Source organism: Manacus vitellinus, unplaced genomic scaffold (genome assembly GCF_001715985.3).
Source record: "Manacus vitellinus isolate BGI_N305 unplaced genomic scaffold, ASM171598v3 scaffold_7_pilon, whole genome shotgun sequence".
Classification (NCBI taxonomy): Eukaryota; Metazoa; Chordata; class Aves; order Passeriformes; family Pipridae; genus Manacus; species Manacus vitellinus.
This window is the reverse complement of record NW_021940813.1, coordinates 29,740,794-29,759,391: the sequence shown is the minus strand read 5'-3', so window position 1 is coordinate 29,759,391 and position 18,598 is coordinate 29,740,794. Positions and strand designations below refer to the sequence as shown.

Genomic DNA, 18,598 nt, shown 5'->3' with positions numbered 1-18,598 from the left:
CATGTCAATTCTATTCCAGTCTACTGTGCAGGAAAAGAAAATCTTTGTGAAAATGACATTTTGTTGTATGCAGCAGACATGTAGAGCACTTTATTGTGTTTTTACAATGCTGAATCCTGGCCCCAGCAGTGCAGAGGACTCTGGAGGTACAAAATGTGCTATTAACAACCACAAAGGGTATGAATGTAGGCTCTGTGGAAATGTTGCATGCCCTTCCTGGGGTTTGGAAAGGGGAGCAGGAGCCACTGATAAAGCTACTTTACCACCATCTTGGTGTCCTTTACTGCATCATTTGTATCTGTGGTGCAGTGAAAACCCTTTAGCCTCCTAAAGTTCTCCAAGAGGTTACCCGTTGGCTACTAGCTACCATGTCTGGTGTGAAATTGGCCTTCTTTTTCCCTGAAAGCACATTCTCTGCGCTGTAGAGAGGCTGGTGCTGAACACCCAGCCCAAAGCATCAGGGTAGGCAGTTGTCTGTATTTCACTGTAAGCCTTAAAAAGTATCAGCCATAAAAAGTAGTGCACTTGGTAGTCCTCAGCCTTCTCATGGCTACAGGGTGTCAGTTGTCCAAGGCTAGTGATCATCAGGATTCATTTTCACTCACTGTCTCTTGTGGATCAATACAAGGAGAGATGAATAACAGAGATGAAAGCTGGGAGCAAGGGATGGGAAGAGAATTAACTCCAGTCTTGGATTATCACAGGCAATGCAGTAATGCAAGCCCTTTTCTGAAATAAGCACACTCATGTTAGAAAACTATTTGTTTCAGCTGAATTGGAAAGAGCAGGGTAGCATGTTTTCTATTTCCTCAGGGATCTCAGAGATAAGAAAGATCAATGGGGTGATATTATGAAGTTTAACAAAATCCTGAATCTCAGCCCAGCTACTCTCTTTGAAAAGTTAGTGTAAGCCCTTGGATATGATGCCAAAAAATCTAGTAGACATTTTTTTTCCTCTTGTGTTCATGTCTGCAAATCGCTTTTAAGCCTTATCTACATCAGTTCTTTTGTCATAAAGCTGTGCTAATCCTGATTTTTTTTAGGAGTATTTGATCTCTATCTCATTTCAATTCTTTCAACTATCAGTCGGATCTGAGACTTCCTTCCTAACTTCAGCATTTTAGTTTACCTTCTAGGTTAATGTGATTTTCTTCATCAAGAAATTAGTTTTGTGGATTTCAAGTGACACATTTCTTGTGCTGTATTTTTTCAGAAGCTTCTGCATTGTGGCATTGCAGTAACAAAGCACAGTTTTGTTTTATTTTTCTCTGAAGTTGGTGCGATAACAAAAAAGTAAAGGCAAGTGAATTTCTATATCTGCATTTCTTTGCAATGGGCCACTTCCTTAAATTCAAGGTCCTTTAACATGTGATGGAGACACGACATATTTAAACTTGAGAGTTACCAAGAATTCTTTGGGTTCCTATTTATGGTTTTTATTTCCTGCTTTAGCTTGTATCTTTAAGCCTGTGTATCTTCACAGAGAATTTCTACTATCATACCTGGCCCCATAGCTGGCTTCTTCATGATGTGGGCACATTGCTGCCAACTTATGATAAGCTTCATCTTCACTGTTTTTGTTTTTTTTAATAAGACTAATTTGAGTGCAAAAATAATTTTCCTCATTCCGGTAATTCTGTATTGAGCATATTCTGACCACTCCTAATTACTTTATTGCTCCTCAGCCAGTTTCCCAGTCATTTTTTCTTTCACAGGATAATTTTTTTCTCCAGTCAGATTTAGGCATTATTATTTTGCCTGGTGTAGCTTCAGTATTTTTACAGCTTAATTCCCTTCAGTTTCCTACATCGCTTTATGCCACTTTGGAGATATATAAAACTGAATGCTAATTTTTGCATATTTTCTGAACTGTTTAATGACACATTGTCAATAGTTGAGAAATTTCTGAACCAAGGCCAATTCACCTTGCTTTTAAGATTCTTATTTTTCTGGCCAAAATTTTCTGATCTTTCTTTTTGGCTATAATCTTAGATGCAACTCATATAAAAAGTACAATTATTGTCAATGTTAAATGACTTTAATTAAGGAAATAAACATGGGAGATATACTTTGGGGGCAGGTCTTACAAACACTGAGCCTTTGCAGGATTTCTTTTTGTTATTTATTGTTATTTGTAAATTTCCTAGAGTTATGAATGTTGATTTCATCCCTCACAGAAATGTCTTCTGTAGCTCTGAATCTTGACTTGATGCCCAGAGGCTAATCTTTCCAAGCATTTATAAAAATTGACTTGTAAAATCTATCTTACAGAGATGTCAGACACCTTACTAGCTGACCTATTATGTAGGCAAACCGAATGAAGGTACATTATTTTCCATTGTGGTGTCACAGTCTTCTGTCCAATTCTTAAAATAATCTCATTCCGATTCCTGAAGGGTCTTCCTTCTGCTTCCATAAAAGCAATGGCTGTAGTGAGTTATAGCAAAAGGCCAGCAAATGAGCAGATGTACAGTTTCACCTTTTAGTGTCTGGAGAGTAGAAGAGTCAAGGAATCTATTATATAGCAACTAAGGATGACTTTCTTTAGCTCATGAAGCTTAAATCTGTATTTTTAATAGGATCAAATTCTAATCCTAGGTCTGCATATTTATGGTTTGAGATTTATTTAACTGTCTGCAAGCTATGGATTTTTTTTGCCAAAGAGCACCAATCTTTATCTGGCTATGAAAGTTCTTTATGACTGTAATCAGTTTCTCGTGTCATGTGTCTTTTTATTATGCCCTGTGGTACAATAGAGAAACTTTTTTTCCCTTTTTTGAACCAGAGACATTTCAGCTAGGAAATTTCCACAAAAATTCTTTTGGTAGGAGACAATATAGAAGAACACACATTTAAGATAGTAAGTTCCCAATAGTTTTAACACACCGGAGGTAGTATCAGCTGATGCTGCAAAAGAAACTGTTTTTAATATACATTGGAATTACGGAAGGATCTATAGTGAAAAAGCAATGGACATAATGAAAAAGCTCATAGTGAAAAAGCAACGGACAATAAAGACATAGAGGTGTGTCACAGGGAGACACACTAAATTTCTAGAGTTTCTGTGAAATCAGTAGATGCTCTGAAAGTTCAGTTTGGGCAACCTGAGCTATCCAGGGCTTGGACTATGCTTTCTGACATGTGCCACAGAGCTGCTCTGTTGGGATCAGTGGTTCAGACAACCTCTGCTCTGTGAATGTAAGATAGTTCCTTACTACCAGAGTACTTGGAAGTGATCTCCCTTGGAGCTTCATGGATAACTGCTCTTGGGCAGGGAAGCCATGACTACAGAGAATCCCAGCCCAAAGGCTAACCCTGATCCATTACAGTGTGTTTAATATGGAACAACGGAATAGTTCAGTTGAAAGGTACCCTAGAGATCATCTAGTCCAATGTTCTGCTCAAAGCACGGATAACTTCAAAGTTTTAGGGCAAGTTGTCAGTATTCATTCTTATTGTTCGAAAGCAGTAGCTTTATAATATGTTCAGCTTAATCTTTTTGAGAACCCCTATCATTAAAGGGTTCCATTGTGCAAAATCTTTAGAAGTGTGTTGATTTACTGACAAGGTGGAAAAAGAAACAGAATATTGATATATTTTTATTGTAGAAGAATGGTTCAGATAGAATTATTGTTAAAATATAATTGATAGAATTATTGTCAACACATTACCACAAAACCAGGTCATTAAAATGTAACTGTTTCAGAGTTAGTGTGATTTAAAATTAATTTTCAGTGATTTAAGTGAGAAATGAAAGTTAATGATTCAGTTTGGGTTTATTTTTACTATCTGTGTCAGGAACACTAAATGTGTTTCAGAATAACTTGTAATGTTTTGTTTTAGTCCTCTGAATTATATGGCTTTTCTCCTCAAAACAGATGAAATACAGCAGATACTGTACTTGGAACTTAGTTTATTGCTTTATATTTATTTTTGATTGCTAAAGTACATATAGCTGAATAGTTTTCCCTGCAGGTAATATAGAAAAATAAGTGATTTTTAATTTAGTTTTTCATTTTTATTTTCAGGGTTTGGATTTTGCAGCCTTCACGGGGCATATGTTTGTGGGTATCTGCCTTGTTGTTCTGGTCTCCTTTCCTTTTCTCAGACTTCTTTATTGGAACAAAAAACTTTACAATAAGGAGCCAAGTGAAATTGTTGGTAAGTGTGAGCGTGAAAAAAAGTTATTATTGTTACACCTGATATGTACTAAATGGAAACTGAACACAATGCAGTCTTCAAATGGAAGTACCCATTCTGCTTCAGTCTCTGAACATTAATTTTTCAACTAATAAGTTTTTATTTTCAGTGGTGATATTTTCTGATTTTTAGAAATTGATGCTTTTCTGGTGCTCAAATTGAGGCTTTGACATGAATTATTAAATATATTTCAAAATTTCCATGGATATTTTGCATCATTTATTATAGCCATAGGCTTGAATACCAGAATGTTCTGTATTGCATCATAAAACATCTGCTCAAGGTGCTGAGTTCACAACATAGCTTCAGAAATAACCCAAGTTTCCCTTGTGACAGGCACTGATGCATTCCCCTGCTGCTGGTTTTCTTCCATTGGATTTTTCAGCAGTTTTTTCCCTGATTTATGTTCAGTGAAAGACATTTCATCAAAGTAGAACTTTCCAAATTCTTTCCAGCTTGCCTCTGTGGCTCTTCCAATCCTAAGTTTCCCTGGTGCATAATTTCTACAATTCAGGAGAACTAATCTATGTCTTTTTATGTCCTGCACCTCAGTAGTCTCTGAAGCTGTTAAAGTAGTTTCAATGACTGTTGCCTATGTCGGTCCCTTTTTGTCTTCATGCTTTTATGTCTTTCTATTCAGTCATTTTGAAGTTTTCATCATTGTTCTAGGGCTTCTCTTTCAGTGACAAAGTTTAATAATAACTCCAAAATGTTCCCAATGTCTTTTTGAGGTAAGAAGTAATTCACTAAGTATAATTTCTTAGCAATCTTTGTACAAGGATAGTAGAGTATAACAGTTTCTTCCATGGGATTGATGCTTTTTTTACTTTTGGCTGCAGAAGACTTAGGATTCAGGCCTCCATTGACCATGCAACAGATGTTTTAATGTGCCATATGACATCTCTGAATGTGGCATCTCTTTAGCATGGGGAGGGCAACTTTTGGTAGGGTTGATCTGTCTTGGCTTCATTTGTAACCTGTGGAGAAAGATAAGTGCTCTTAAAAACTAATGTAGCTGTGTGTGATAGAATAGTTATATTGCAGCCCCCAAAAGCCTACTTCTTTCAAGTATAAGGAGAGTCCAAGGTGACCAACTCTGGGAGTCAGAGACCTTCATGATAGGTAACTCATTCAGGCAAAATGAGTACCACTTATAGTGCCTTGCCTTGTTCCAGGGAAAATTTGCTTTAGGATTAAGATTGTATTAAAAAGGCAGAAATGACAGTCCTCTCTGTAGTGGATTATACCATATCTCTTGAACCTGTTCTCATAAAAAGGTCAGAGAAGAGATTTCACTGCTTAGGAATTTCTTGTGAAGACATTTTATTTTGAGGGACTTCAGCACCCATTCAGCACAAAGTGCTCTCAGCTTACCTGTATATCTCTAGGGGCCAGAGTCTTTCTCAGTATTAAGATCCAAAACGTTTTTGAGGTGTTCTAGAGGTTATACTACCTAACTCTTTCCTAAGAGAATTCATGAGAATCTTTTTCTTGGGGAGGAGAGGAACCTTTGCAAATTCCCAGATAAAATCCTGTGTAATTATGCATCATTATATAAAATTATTACTTTTCCTCATTGCCTGGAAACACATTATTAAGTTCTTGGTATTCAGCATTTTTTTATAACTTCCCAACTTTCTTATTTTTAAAAAATTAATCTACTTTTATTAATTTCTTATCTTCAATAAAAGTCATGGCTTCATGAACATTTCCATGAATAACTAGAGCTATTATATACTTACACTATCTTTAAAAGTACTAGCTTGCAAGGTGTCTCGAGATAAGTAATACCTAAGGAGCAAGAAAATTATTTCTGCCAACTCTAATGGTTGATCCTGACATAATAGCATTATTCTGTGAATATATATTTTAGAAAATAGAATTGTTACTTTTTGCTTTTGGCTATAAACTTTTAAAGCTTATGTTTTGGATTTTTAAGAAACAAAGTCTGCATGACAATTTTTTAGATTAATTTGAATAGTACACTTTATTCAATAACATGGTATTTTTGCCAGTGAAACACTGGTTAGCATATTTCCCTCATTTCATTTCTTGATATCTTTATTATTTGCAGCTTAGTCTGTTCAGATATAGCACTCTCCTAATCAGTGTTCTTATAATCAGCTGCTTGTCCTTTGCTGCAACCCTAATCGGTAGCTGTTCAATTAGAGCAAATGCTGAAGAGCCACTCTCTCTATTGAAAATTTCTGTGAAAGGGGAAGAGAAAGAGACCAACAGAGCTCCATTAGGAGATAGCTGTCATGGTTTGGATTTGCAGAATGGGTTCTAAGTTGCTTTCAGGGGTCCTTTCATCTCAGGTTGCAATGGTTCTGTGATAACTTCAAATGGCTCGTTTGAAGCAGCTGTTTTAATCAACTAAACAGTAGCCTTCTCTCACCCTGCCCCCAATTAGCAATTAAACAAGATATGTGAGATTTAATTAGTATATTATTTTCCGCAGATTTTTTTTCCATGTGAGCCATGTGCTTTAAGGTTTTTTCTGTTGCTTTAGGCTACACAGATTGTTGAGAATGGATTAGCACTAATTTTAAAAACAGACAATGCTCATATTCTGAATATACATTGTTAGCTTAATTTCAATGCTGTTTGTTACCAGTGTCTCTATTGGCTTCCAGACTGAACTGGAGCACCTCTGCAGCAGTAAAAATGCATGTTTATTCCCCAGAAACCACTATCTGCCTGAGAGGCTTTAAGCAGGGCATATTGCAAAGGAAAAAAAGAATCTGAAGAACTCAGCCATGAGAGAGAAAATTTGATGTTTTTTAAGAATGAAGGGATGTTTTGAGGACTTTTTTGAGTGTGTCATTCAGGTGACAAATTTGCTCCTTGTTCTATGTGATTCAGGAAAAGATGCTAGGGTTAGGAAAGTAAGCTGAGAAGGTTTGAAAAGTATATATATCTACACTTTCCCAAAAGGATATGTAAGTAGAAATAATAATATATGAGTCTGAGAGGAATTAAGCTTACTGTTCCCACTCTCCCTCTGAAAACCTGAAACCAAAGTTTTTTGTTCCCTTAAGGGTTAACAATACATTATTTAGTTCCTGGGAAGCATAACAATACACTATTATGTCTCTGCTATTAAGCTGTGGAGATGTGGACCTCAGTGTTTGGGAAGGTCACTATCCCCAGGGGAGTGGGTGGCACATGGTCTAGTGACAAGTATTATTATTGCCATTTTTGCCAAAGAGGAAGAGTTTTCTCCTAACACAACAACTTCTTTGGCACTAGCCCCCCATTTCTCCTCTGTTGCTTGCTCTCGTTTCCTATTGTTTTGCTGGCTGAAAGAGAGATCCACCCTTGAAGCAGGAGTGGTGATGCCAAGCGGGGGGGGGGCACATTATTCTCCCTGGTGTAGCTCATGGTCTGCAGCAGCTGGGAAAATACTGATGGTAGTATGAGAGTCAGCATGTAAAGCCAACAACAGAAGGAACTTTCTAATTAATCATAGTCATGTGTAAAGTGCTTAATGTGTGAAAAACAAAGCACTGTTTCCCACAACGTGAAATGTGGTAACCTGATGAGTGAGCAAATCTTTTTCTTTCTTCCATATGGAGCCTTACAGATGCTTCTCAAAGAGAAGAAAAGGGAGAGGATGAAGGGAAAAAAGAAGTACCAAATGCACTGAAAATGTAGAAATCTAGAAGAGGAAAGAAGTAGGGCAATGATAATTAAGGGTTGTCAGCTGTTCGATTGACAGGACTCTGCTGCCTGAAAGATGTCCAGGCATTGTTCCTGAATTTAAAATATGTACTGCTTGCATCAGGACTCATTTTGTGGGAATCTGTGCAAACAGCGGCAGAGCTAAGAGGATGGTCAGGAGAGAAAAAAGGCAAAACTGAAAAACTCATTTAACACTAATGTCTGGTGAGTTTTCCCCTCTGTGTGCCATAGTGATTACAAATGTCTGCTGTAGTGCTTTGTGCTGCAGGTGATTGATCAAGCCCAGGCATCATCAACTGTAGTTGTAGCTGAAGAGATGGTATAGCCCAGTGCTATAGCCTGGTATATAGCCCCAGTCATTATTATTTTGTCCTTGTGAACTCTCTTGCCTGTCATAGTTCTGCTGTGCCTGCCTGGGGGAATGGTTCCCTGGGACAGGTGGCTCTAGTTAATGAGTTAAGAGCTTTGTTGTTATCTTAGGGAATAGGGTATCTGGGTGGCCTCTGCATTCTCTAGCAGTGGTGGTACATGCTATGTCCTCACACTATACCCTGCAGTGTGATGTGAAACCTTTAGGTTTACTGCTGGGGAAGAACTACTGTGATGACTTGCAAGAAAACCCAATACTGCTTCAGACACTCTGAACTGAAAAAAGCCCACATAAAAGAATAGTAATGTCCAGGGCCACAAAAACACTGCAGGGACACAGAGAGAACCCAGGATAAGGTGTTAGGTAGCATCAGTACATGCGCTGCTCGGGGTCAGAGAACAGTCCTTAGTCCTCTTTTAGTTAGTTACATATTTGTAACTGCAGGGACCATCTGGAATCAGTGAGAGGTATATCAATTATGTAGCTGAATTAAGTACGTTGACAAATCTCAGTCCGGAGGTGTGTCTGTACCTATGTAGGTACTTTAATAACTGCCAGTAAAACATTATTGGTATTTAATGTGATGTTGAAAGTAGTGGGCTGTACTCACTTGGAAGCTGGTTCAAGTGAGGAAACCAGCAAGCAGATTTTGAAGAGAATAACGTCCAAAGAAAGGAATATTTCAAGATGTTTTCAAGCATTCAGCTCAATCTGAGTGGCAGTTTTGCAATATGCACTGCACTCTGCTGTCTTTGCTCAGGGTGCTAATTTCACTGGAATACAAGAGAAGCATTTTTAAATTTTGGAGAATTATATGGAAGTAAAATGCGGGCTGGGTTTTTTTGACTTCCCCTCCCCACCTCTTCTCTGCAATCCAGTTGTATATATTAACAATGATTAGTGAATAGTTAACATTCTCACTCTCCTACTGTGGATGTTAGCCTGCTAAACTAAAAGATTCAGCTTTCTTATTAATTATATTGGTATCTAATATAACAACTTTCTGGCACATATTGTATCTTTAATTTGAAAGGACTGTAAGACTTTAAGTCTCAAAGGAACTAGGCAGTCTTAATGTGCCTTCAGACATTTTGTATACTCCTTTTTGGATAACATATCAGGATCCACCAGGGCCATGCCTTTATGTTCAAAAATGTAAACTAAAAGCTGTCTTTTATTATTTGCACCTTCAATAGCTCTCTCAGTGATGAAAATAAGTGTAGTTTTTTAGTTGCCACACATTGAAACTTTCTATATTTTAAATATTTAGATAATTTTATGCTTAAATTCCTATATATATTCTTTGAATTGCTTTAGAGCTAATGGAGTATTCCCCTTGGAAAGAGAAAAACATTAATCTGTCTTTTCTTGTCTTCGGATGATAAAAATAGTATTCTGACATTGCAGAACAAGGGGAATATAACAATCTCATACTATTTGCTTAGTGCATCGATAATGTAGCCATCACAGGAAGGCAGCTGGAATATTACTTTACCTGTCTTATGCAGAAAGAAAGTATAATATAGTGTCATTTTGAATCAACAGAGCAGCACTTCACAATTTATTACACACATTTTTCATGGAAGGAATGAGTACAGAAAAATCACTGATGGGAGGTAAAAAATTAGATAGTGATACCTCCTGTTTCTTTTACAGCACTTATGGCCCTCTGTTTTTGTACAGGAACCTCAACAGTGAAACAATTGTACAGATATACACTGGTTGGAAAGACCCAACCTTTCCATTAACAGTGTTTTGGCGAAGATATGACAATTTTTTTCACTTTATTGTGATGGCTCCAAAGTTCATAAGATCTTTCTAATATACAGAGCTTAAAAGAACTCTTTTGGTTAACACTAGGTCTGTATCTATGTGTTGTAGAAAGCTTTCACTGGGTTGATGTTTGAAATACAAGTGTAATCTTGACAGATTATTAATTACTCCTGCCATTTTTATTTATCAAAATGTGTTGAACATATTAGTCACCATTTTTACATTGAGACCACTGATGAAAGTTATTATGACTCTGAAGTGTGCTTCATTATTTTGCTCCTCACTTTGTCCTATTAAAAGCATTAGAGGAGGCACTATCTTTTGGAATAATCTAAAAGAGAGTTGTCCTCTTGTGGCTGTATCTTTTCATGATTCTTTTTCTCATTAATACCATCTGGCACCACTTCTGCTTTTCCTGGTATTGAAAAGACATCAGTAGTAGTCATGATTTGTGGAAATGTTTTATAACTGGAATGTATCTATTGACTTTCGAGCAGAGTATAGTGAATTGGAGATTTTTTTAATTGAGACTTGTACTTTAATGGAAAATATCAGCCAAATTGATTTTCATTCTTAAGTCTGGCAGTCTGAATTAAAATCTTTTGATAGTGAGTAAACCAGAATTATTTCTCTAGATTTCACACCTGAGGAAAATTTTCTGAAACAAACTGCAGTGGAATTTTAGATAAATGAATGCTCAAAATACTTGACTCTTGACTTCCCATGACCCTGTGCCGTTCTCAGTGTAACAGAACAGAGCACTGTGAGTACATTAAGCAAGTGATAATGAGCACACATGGAACCTAAATACATTCAGATTCCTGCTGTTAAAAGACAGGGAATTGCAGTAGATGAAACTAAGGAACAAAACCACAAGGACTGACATAAGTTTGTGGCTGTCAATCTGATTTACTCGGAGATGAAAACAGAGCCCATATCCCCTGAGAGAGGGAGATCCCACCTGTCGTTCAGGGACAAAACCAATGTGTGTCTTTATCAACCATCCTGGAATGTTATGAGAAATCTAACCCTCTTTAATGTCTGTGGATTATTCCATCTGAGTCTTATGTGACCATCATAGATGCATTAAATTGACTATTCCCTTATAAGATGCAAGGGTAGGCCTTGTTGTACCTTCTTTCAGCAGATAAAATTACAGAGAGAAACTTGAAACACAGTGAGGATAAAATTCCAATTGTCTTTTGAAGGAGAAGAATACTTGTTGTATGGCAGCTTTCTGAACAGCTTAATCGTGGGCCTGCTGCAGCCTGCCCCAGCTTGCCCAGAGGATGACTCCTGAGAGGTGACTTAGGTGTGTGGCACCCTCCAAACTTTGCAGTTTTCTGCCCAGGCTCCAACTGCTCTGCTGCAGAGGTGAGGGCATCCTGTAATTCCTGTGCAATGGATGCAATCCCATGCTGGGTAACAGAGCTGGCATTAGATACCTTCATTACCACATGGGGCCCCAGCTGTTGAACTGAATTGAAAAGCTTAAATAAATGTCCTGTATTGCTTTATGCACCACTGTGCAGATTTCTTGCATTCCATTGCAAGTATTTAGCTAAATAAGGCAAAGTGTGTTTTGCTGTAGTTTTGAAGTCCTTGCAATGCTTATGCTCTGCTTACCTTTATCCACTATTGATGAACTGGACTATGCAAAGGAATAAAGAGAAGAACATTTCAGTTCAGGATTTTTCGCTACCTCCTCCCCTTGCCCTTCTCCCCGAATTAGAGCCTTACTCTTATGTCTGTTGAGGGGTGCTGCCTCTAGAAGAGAGGCATGAGCTATTGAGCTGAAATATCCCTCGAGGTGAATTTTTTCTACTCTTGGGTTTCACCTTTTGGATTTAGTTTCTGCTCTTTTAAAATGGAAATGACACTTACTTACAGTCTAATAATGCTTAGAGGATTGATTACATAATACCAGGGACTTAAAAATTACTAAAAGTTATAGATATTACTATTACTAGATTGAACTAGAATTCATGATACTTAATTTGCTTTGCAGTTAACATTTAAACAGAAATATTCTTATTCTGAGAAGTTATCTAAGAAAAATAATTGCTTTACTGAAAATAGTTAAGCTACAGTAGCATGTGGAGAAAAAACCTAACCAAAACATTTAGAGGAACATGCTTAGCATGTTGTTAGTCACAACCCAGCAGTGTAAACTTGTGTTGCTTGCAAAAGGATAGTTAATGTATTTATTGCATGTGCAGATTAAAACTTGCTGTTTAATGATAATTCTTATCATCTCATCAAGGTTGGTCACGCTCTTCTGAGTATATTCAATTAACAAAACTGGCCTTTTCAGATTCTGAGATTAGAAATTAATTACACTCAGTTTTTGAGGATGTCTTCTTTGTTATTGGCAGTCAGGTGGGAGGGAATGTGTGATTACTCGAGTGAAAATAAATCTGACTATTGATTGTCAGACTTCAGAAATAATATGCGTTTTTAAATTAAATTTAATATTTTTGAAAATGCAGAAAATATTTTCTAAAATGTCATAGTCCAGATCAGCAGCTCAAATTCCATTAATTTCAATGGATTCAGGATGTCATATTTGTGGTCTCCATGGCAAAATATGTTAAATGACAAAACCAGAATGGATTTGCAGCATAGAGCTTACATGTCTGATGATCCTTTATTTGATCCTATAACTAAGCCAAAAAATATTATTTTCTAGTTGTAAATGGATTTTCTATGGGAAAAAAAAGAGACAGAAAAAGAATAAAAGATAATTTTTGTGAAATAATAATGCTAGGTATATTGCTGTGGTGCTCTGTGAGCTTTATGAATGTAACATATTCACAAAGATTTTAGTATCATAACGGGTTGAGTGTGCTGACTGAGCTGCATCTCTCTTGTCTTCTTGTATTCCAGTCACTGCATACTAAACTTAGCTTTGCTTCTGTGACTTTGACTACTGCTACTGCAATTGCAGTTAATTTAGCTGCTCTAATGATAAAGTGCCATGCTACACATGTACCATCATTTCAGTTACTAGCAACAGACCTACCAGTGGTAGGATAAATTTGATAGTAGGCTGTTCCACCATAAGGCTAACCCTGTGAAAATACTGCAGATTGGGTTTGTTGGACAAGTGGAGAGAGCTCACCCTTAACATGACCATGTAGATCTCGGAGGTCTTTTCCAACCCCGTTGATTCTATGATTCTATGATTAGTTCTCATACAAGGAGAGTACAGGAACTTGTTTATCCAGGACATGGATAAACAGGGTGTGAGACCTTCCTATTCAGTGGCAACCAAATACTGCCCTTGTGCTGTTTTGGCCATAATTTCAAAGTGATTGATAAGACTCTGTAGATACATTAGGCCCTTGTCCATGTGTAGCATAGCATGTCATAAAATATCAGATGTTCCAAAACTCTGGGGCTTGCTGCCTAAGTGGTTTGTAGACATAAAATGGGAAAAGTATAGCAAGAGGACTCAGAGGCTTTTATCCATGTTCAGTGTTGATGCTGACTTCAAGGTCCTGCATTATATTTCCTTCAAATCAAAAACTACTGCTAATAAATATGTATCACCTGATGCCACAATGAGCTATTACAATAAAAGTGTGCATGAAAGAGAAATATGAGAAACATTCCATGGAATGACCTAGAAAATCTCTTCACAAATTATTACTGCAACAGGAATTGTAGCATAAAAGATGTGTCAACTGTTCTCATTTTCAAAGTACAGTCTGCGCTGAAGTAAATTCCACAGCAGGTCAGTTGTTCACATCCTTGGGATGTTTAGAAAACTAATGACTAAAAAATCAAGCATAGTGTACATAAAGGCATGATCAAAGCCATGTATATATGCCACAAGTATAGTTTTTAACATAGACCAGAAAGTACCAGGCCGATGTCGCTCAATTTAGAGATTAGCCCCAGGGCGCTTCAGATGTGGAACAGGAATTTCCAATGCCAAGTCATGCTGCTTTCTACTCCATCTGTTTTTTTGTGGCACAGATACAGTGATGATAGCTGCCTCTTTCTAAGGGAGAGAAGATAAAGATACTTTGTATGAAAATAATTGTTGGGGATTTGCACCTCAGTTAGATGGTGAATGACTCAACTTCCCTTTATCAGCAAAACCCTTGGTGAAATTTCACTTGGAAAGGATGGGGAGAAATGCTATGGCAGGATGAACAGATGTCATCAGAAAAGTTGTTGCAGCAAAGACAAGCTATAGGGAAGCAGAATAGCAACTGGATGATCATGCTTCATGAGTGTTTGACAGAGAAAAAGACAAAACTACACTTTTTCTCTTGGACTGAGGACAGTTTCAAAGCTATAGTCCAACTGACTCAAAAACAACATAAGAAAGAGGTACAGAAAGGACTTTTTTTTCCTCTGGGAGAGAGTGGAAAATTACTGCTTATATATTTGTGTGTGCCACAAATGTTGATGCAAAAGTAAATGATGATAGGAGAGCATCTCCACACAAAGTGACATAGATCCTTTGATAAGCAGGACCTATACATGTTTTAATATAATTTTGTGTCAGATTACGCTCCTGTCAAGGATCACCAAACATATTATGAAGGAAAGTGGTAGATTCTTTTTGATATCTGTGGTTCAGGTATTAATCTCTTCTGGGAAGAAGCTGAGCAATAGTTGTTTAATAACCTAGGATAGTCATTGGGTTTTCAATAGTGTGAATTTATATTTCTGCTCTTGCACTGTAAAACTTAGGCAAACATTACCACTTTGACTGATGTGTGCTCATCTATAGACACGTACCATACAAGATGTAAGTTAATTCTTGTTCAGATACCTTTTTTTTTTCAACTAGGCAGACTCTGGACACACTTTTGCTTTTAAATGTTTGAGCTCTGTCAGGTATAATTCCTTCTCATGGTCAATCTTTACATGATTCACTCTGTATTATCATTATAAATACTTAGTCACGAAGGTGGGGAATTAAACATATTTAGTACTCGTTTTGATAACAGATACCATGAACCACTAGGGATTTGCAGCAGAAAATATTAATATCACTGCCTACATCAAAACATGTTTAAATTTGTCTTGTTATTACATCATTTATTTTTTTTATAAATAACACATATAGTTTGTTTACATGACTTCCACATCCATCTTCTCCCAGTCAACCAGCAGTAGGACAAGAGGGCATGGTCTTAAGCTGTGCCAGGGGAGGTTTAGATTGAACATTAGGAAAAATTTCTTAAAGAGAGAGTAATCAGCCATTGGAATGGGCTGCTTAGGGAAGTGGTGGATTCACTGTCCCTGGAGGTTTGTAAGATAAGACTGGATGTGGCACTTAGTGCCATGGTCTAGTAACCACAGCGGTGTTGGACTTCATGATCTCAGAGGTCTCTTCCAACCTGCTTGATTCTGTGATATTTTAGGATAACAGCAATTTGCTGATTGAATAGGGATCTTAAAATATAAAGCCTTGAATTCTTGTCACATTGTCTTCAACAACATGAAATTTGAGTGGAATAGAAAAGAAGGGTGAGGAAACATCTTCTTGCTTCAACAGGAAGCACTTGTGCAGACAGTTTCTGAATGAATATTCTGCTTTTGTTTCTTTAGTGATTTCCTGTAAAATTTAAAGCTTTTTTTTCAGCCTGCCCAGTTTAACATCCTTTTGAACATGAATGCATGTTTTTTGATTATTCGGTGAAAAAAATAATCAAAAAGGACTGAAAATCCTAATAAGATTTTGGAGTCTGATTTCAAAGTGTTAATCAGTCTGCCTGAACTTACCCAGGATCAGATACCATCCAGGTCAGCACAAAGGTGATGGTAGCTGTGTTAACGCATATTTACGGTGCCGAAGAATTAGATCCTCTTAGGAAACCAATAAAATATTATTAAACAATATTCCTTTAGACACTGCCAAATTTCACTTTTGCCTTACATCGATAAAATTGCTTGTATGAACATACAAGCATGCTGTCTTTTCTGAATGCAGTGAAGGAGCTTTTGCTGTAATGCCTAACTACAAAGTGAACTAGTATCTTGCTAGCAGTATATTAATGTATACTGACAGTTTATTTTCTGATGAAAAATGAATGTGCTACAATTTTAACCCTAAAGCTTGTTGAAGGCATTTGCAGACATTTGAAGACGGTACTTATTCTTTTTGAGAAAGGACTTAGTGATTAATTTATTTAAAATTTTTAAAAATTTGTATTTATTTTTCATTCCCTTTAGCTCTGCAAAAAAATGACAAAACAGCTTCCTAAGCAAAATTTTTGGGAAACAGCTTTGAGTCCAGGGCACATGGCACATATTTTGTGCATCTCTGGTCTCATACATTGAAGGAATTTCATTTCTTTTCAGAGTTGAAACATGAGATCTATGTTTGGAGACTGACTGCACAGCGCATTAACCCAGCCAGCAGAGAGGAGACTGCTGTGAAATGCCTCTTGATGCAGAAGGTGCTGACTCTGGAGATGCTCCTGAGGAAGAAGCTGAGAACGTTTCATAGGTAAGCAAGGGCAAACATGTCCCACCTCTCCTACTCCAATCCTTGGACTGGACAAGCTGCAGGCACAGGTCATTTGTTGCATTGGCAAGGAGCTCCTGCTCATCTCAGTCTACAGCCAGCAATGATAGTGTGGCTTTGCTAACATCAGGGGTAACATTTTTGTTTGCTTCGACCAGCCCAGGGCTCATACCTAGTAACTTCAGTAATATTTAATCAGGCATCCTCACTGGGATGAGACCTATATTCTTAGCTATCTTGATCACATGGATGTTGGGGCAGATATGAAGCCACCTTCAGCCTCAGTAAAACCCAAAGTATTTTAGGACAAAACCAATGTGTAAGGCCCAGAAAATATATATCAATGTAACCCAAATTTAAAGGCTTAGAATTTTCAGGTAGATTTTGGTTTAAAAAGATCACAAATATGTCATTACACTTTTCTCTGCAGTTGTGGCTTCAGTGCAGTAAAATGTTGTAATTTCTTTTTTTTTTTACTGAAAAATTCAAGTGTTTTTTAATGAATGGTTGAGTTTGAAAGACATCGCCAGTGAATTGCTGTGTTTTAAAATTATTTCATAATCAAATTTTTAGTGTGAACTTGAGTGTGGATATAATGATCTGTTTATGTATAGAAAAGAAGTTTATATGAACTAAGACTAATAAAAATTATAACCTTGTTTTGTTTACATTCTGATAAAACCAGATGTTATGCCATGGAATTCGATTACTGAGAATAGCAGTGATAAATATTGTGCATATGAATTGACTAAAGTGAAACTGTAATAATTAGTTTTAATTAATAAACATGTTAATATGAGCAAGAAAATGTAAATATTATTTTTTAAACTATTCCAGTAATAAGATACTTTACATTATTTTTTATGATATTGTGTACTTTGAATTGAGTGACAGTATTAATACTTAAGGATAAAAAAGGCTGTTAAAATTGCCTCCTTTTCAAAAGGTTGTAGCAGATTATTAGACTTTACAATACTCTAAAGAAGACACTTCTGAAATATAAATAAAAATCTTATATTCAATCTTGGAAATCGGGATTCCTCCAGCACAGCACATTTACAGCAATGTGAAAATTCATTAGCATTAACAACAGTGCTCCTGAACTGCAAACCCCAAGGCTTTTTGCTGGAGGGCTTGACTATGCTGATAACGCAATGGAGTTATTTGGATCTTAAAAAACTTCATTATAAAATGCAAATGCAAAACATATGTGTTCTGACTTGTTAATGTTAGCACATGACCCTTGTTTTACTGCAAAGTGACACACATCAGCTCCTGAAACTACTAAGGGAACTACATAATGCAGATAGCCAGATCCTATGCTAAGGTCCATACCCTGGAGTCTAGCTCCTTCCCAGCCTGTGGCTCTCCATGAACAGAAGGGTTTGTGTATTAGTGGAGCTTGTTACAGAGTGGAGTCTTAACTGAATGCTCGTGGGAATTTTGATGTTGGCTGTAGGAAGGCTGTGACTCCTTTGTAATATGAGTAACTCCACAAAGAAAGAGGAAAGAGGTGATGTATATGTTATAAGAGGGATTTATTCCAACACTCTTGGCACTCTGGAAAAAAGCAGGTGTCATTTTCTTTCAGACAAATTTCACAAGAAGATAAAAACTGGGAAACAAATATTCAGGAACTTCAGAAAAAAGTAAGTAGATGGCAGTTTTTCTCAGTATCCATGTAAATGAAGTTATGCCTTTATATAGAAATAGTGCTTTGAATCTAATGGAAATTTAATAACTCTCATGGTAGCAGAAAAGTTGGCGGGCAGGGTGACTGGCTTCTCAGTGGGACAAGGTTGTTAGTGAGGTTTTGTTAGGTTTTATAATTTTGTTCCTTAGAAAAATAAAACTTAAGGAATCAATAAATGATTTATCACTGTTTTCTTAAATTTTTCATCTGTGTCCAGAAAGGTTCAGAAAGTGTCAATAGGTTGTTTAAGGTGATGATGAATGATGATAGACTACACTCCTCCTAATGTACTCAGTGCTGACTCTAATTTACTGCACTGTGTGTGACATTACTACTTTTGTTATTCAAGAAGGGATAAATGACTTGGATAAATCCTGTTCTTTTGGCT

General features: G+C 36.8%; 1 protein-coding gene across 1 annotated transcript in view; it reads left to right on the top strand.

Annotated features, from left to right (window-relative positions):
- Positions 1-18,598, top strand: part of OCA2 (OCA2 melanosomal transmembrane protein) — a 172,071-nt gene that overhangs the window by 64,201 nt on the left and 89,272 nt on the right. The window contains exons 14-16 of the mRNA XM_008931958.3: positions 4,029-4,161; positions 16,352-16,499; positions 18,109-18,166. Of these exons, the coding sequence (XP_008930206.1) occupies positions 4,029-4,161; positions 16,352-16,499; positions 18,109-18,166 (339 nt within the window). The remainder of the gene's footprint in view (positions 1-4,028; positions 4,162-16,351; positions 16,500-18,108; positions 18,167-18,598) is intronic.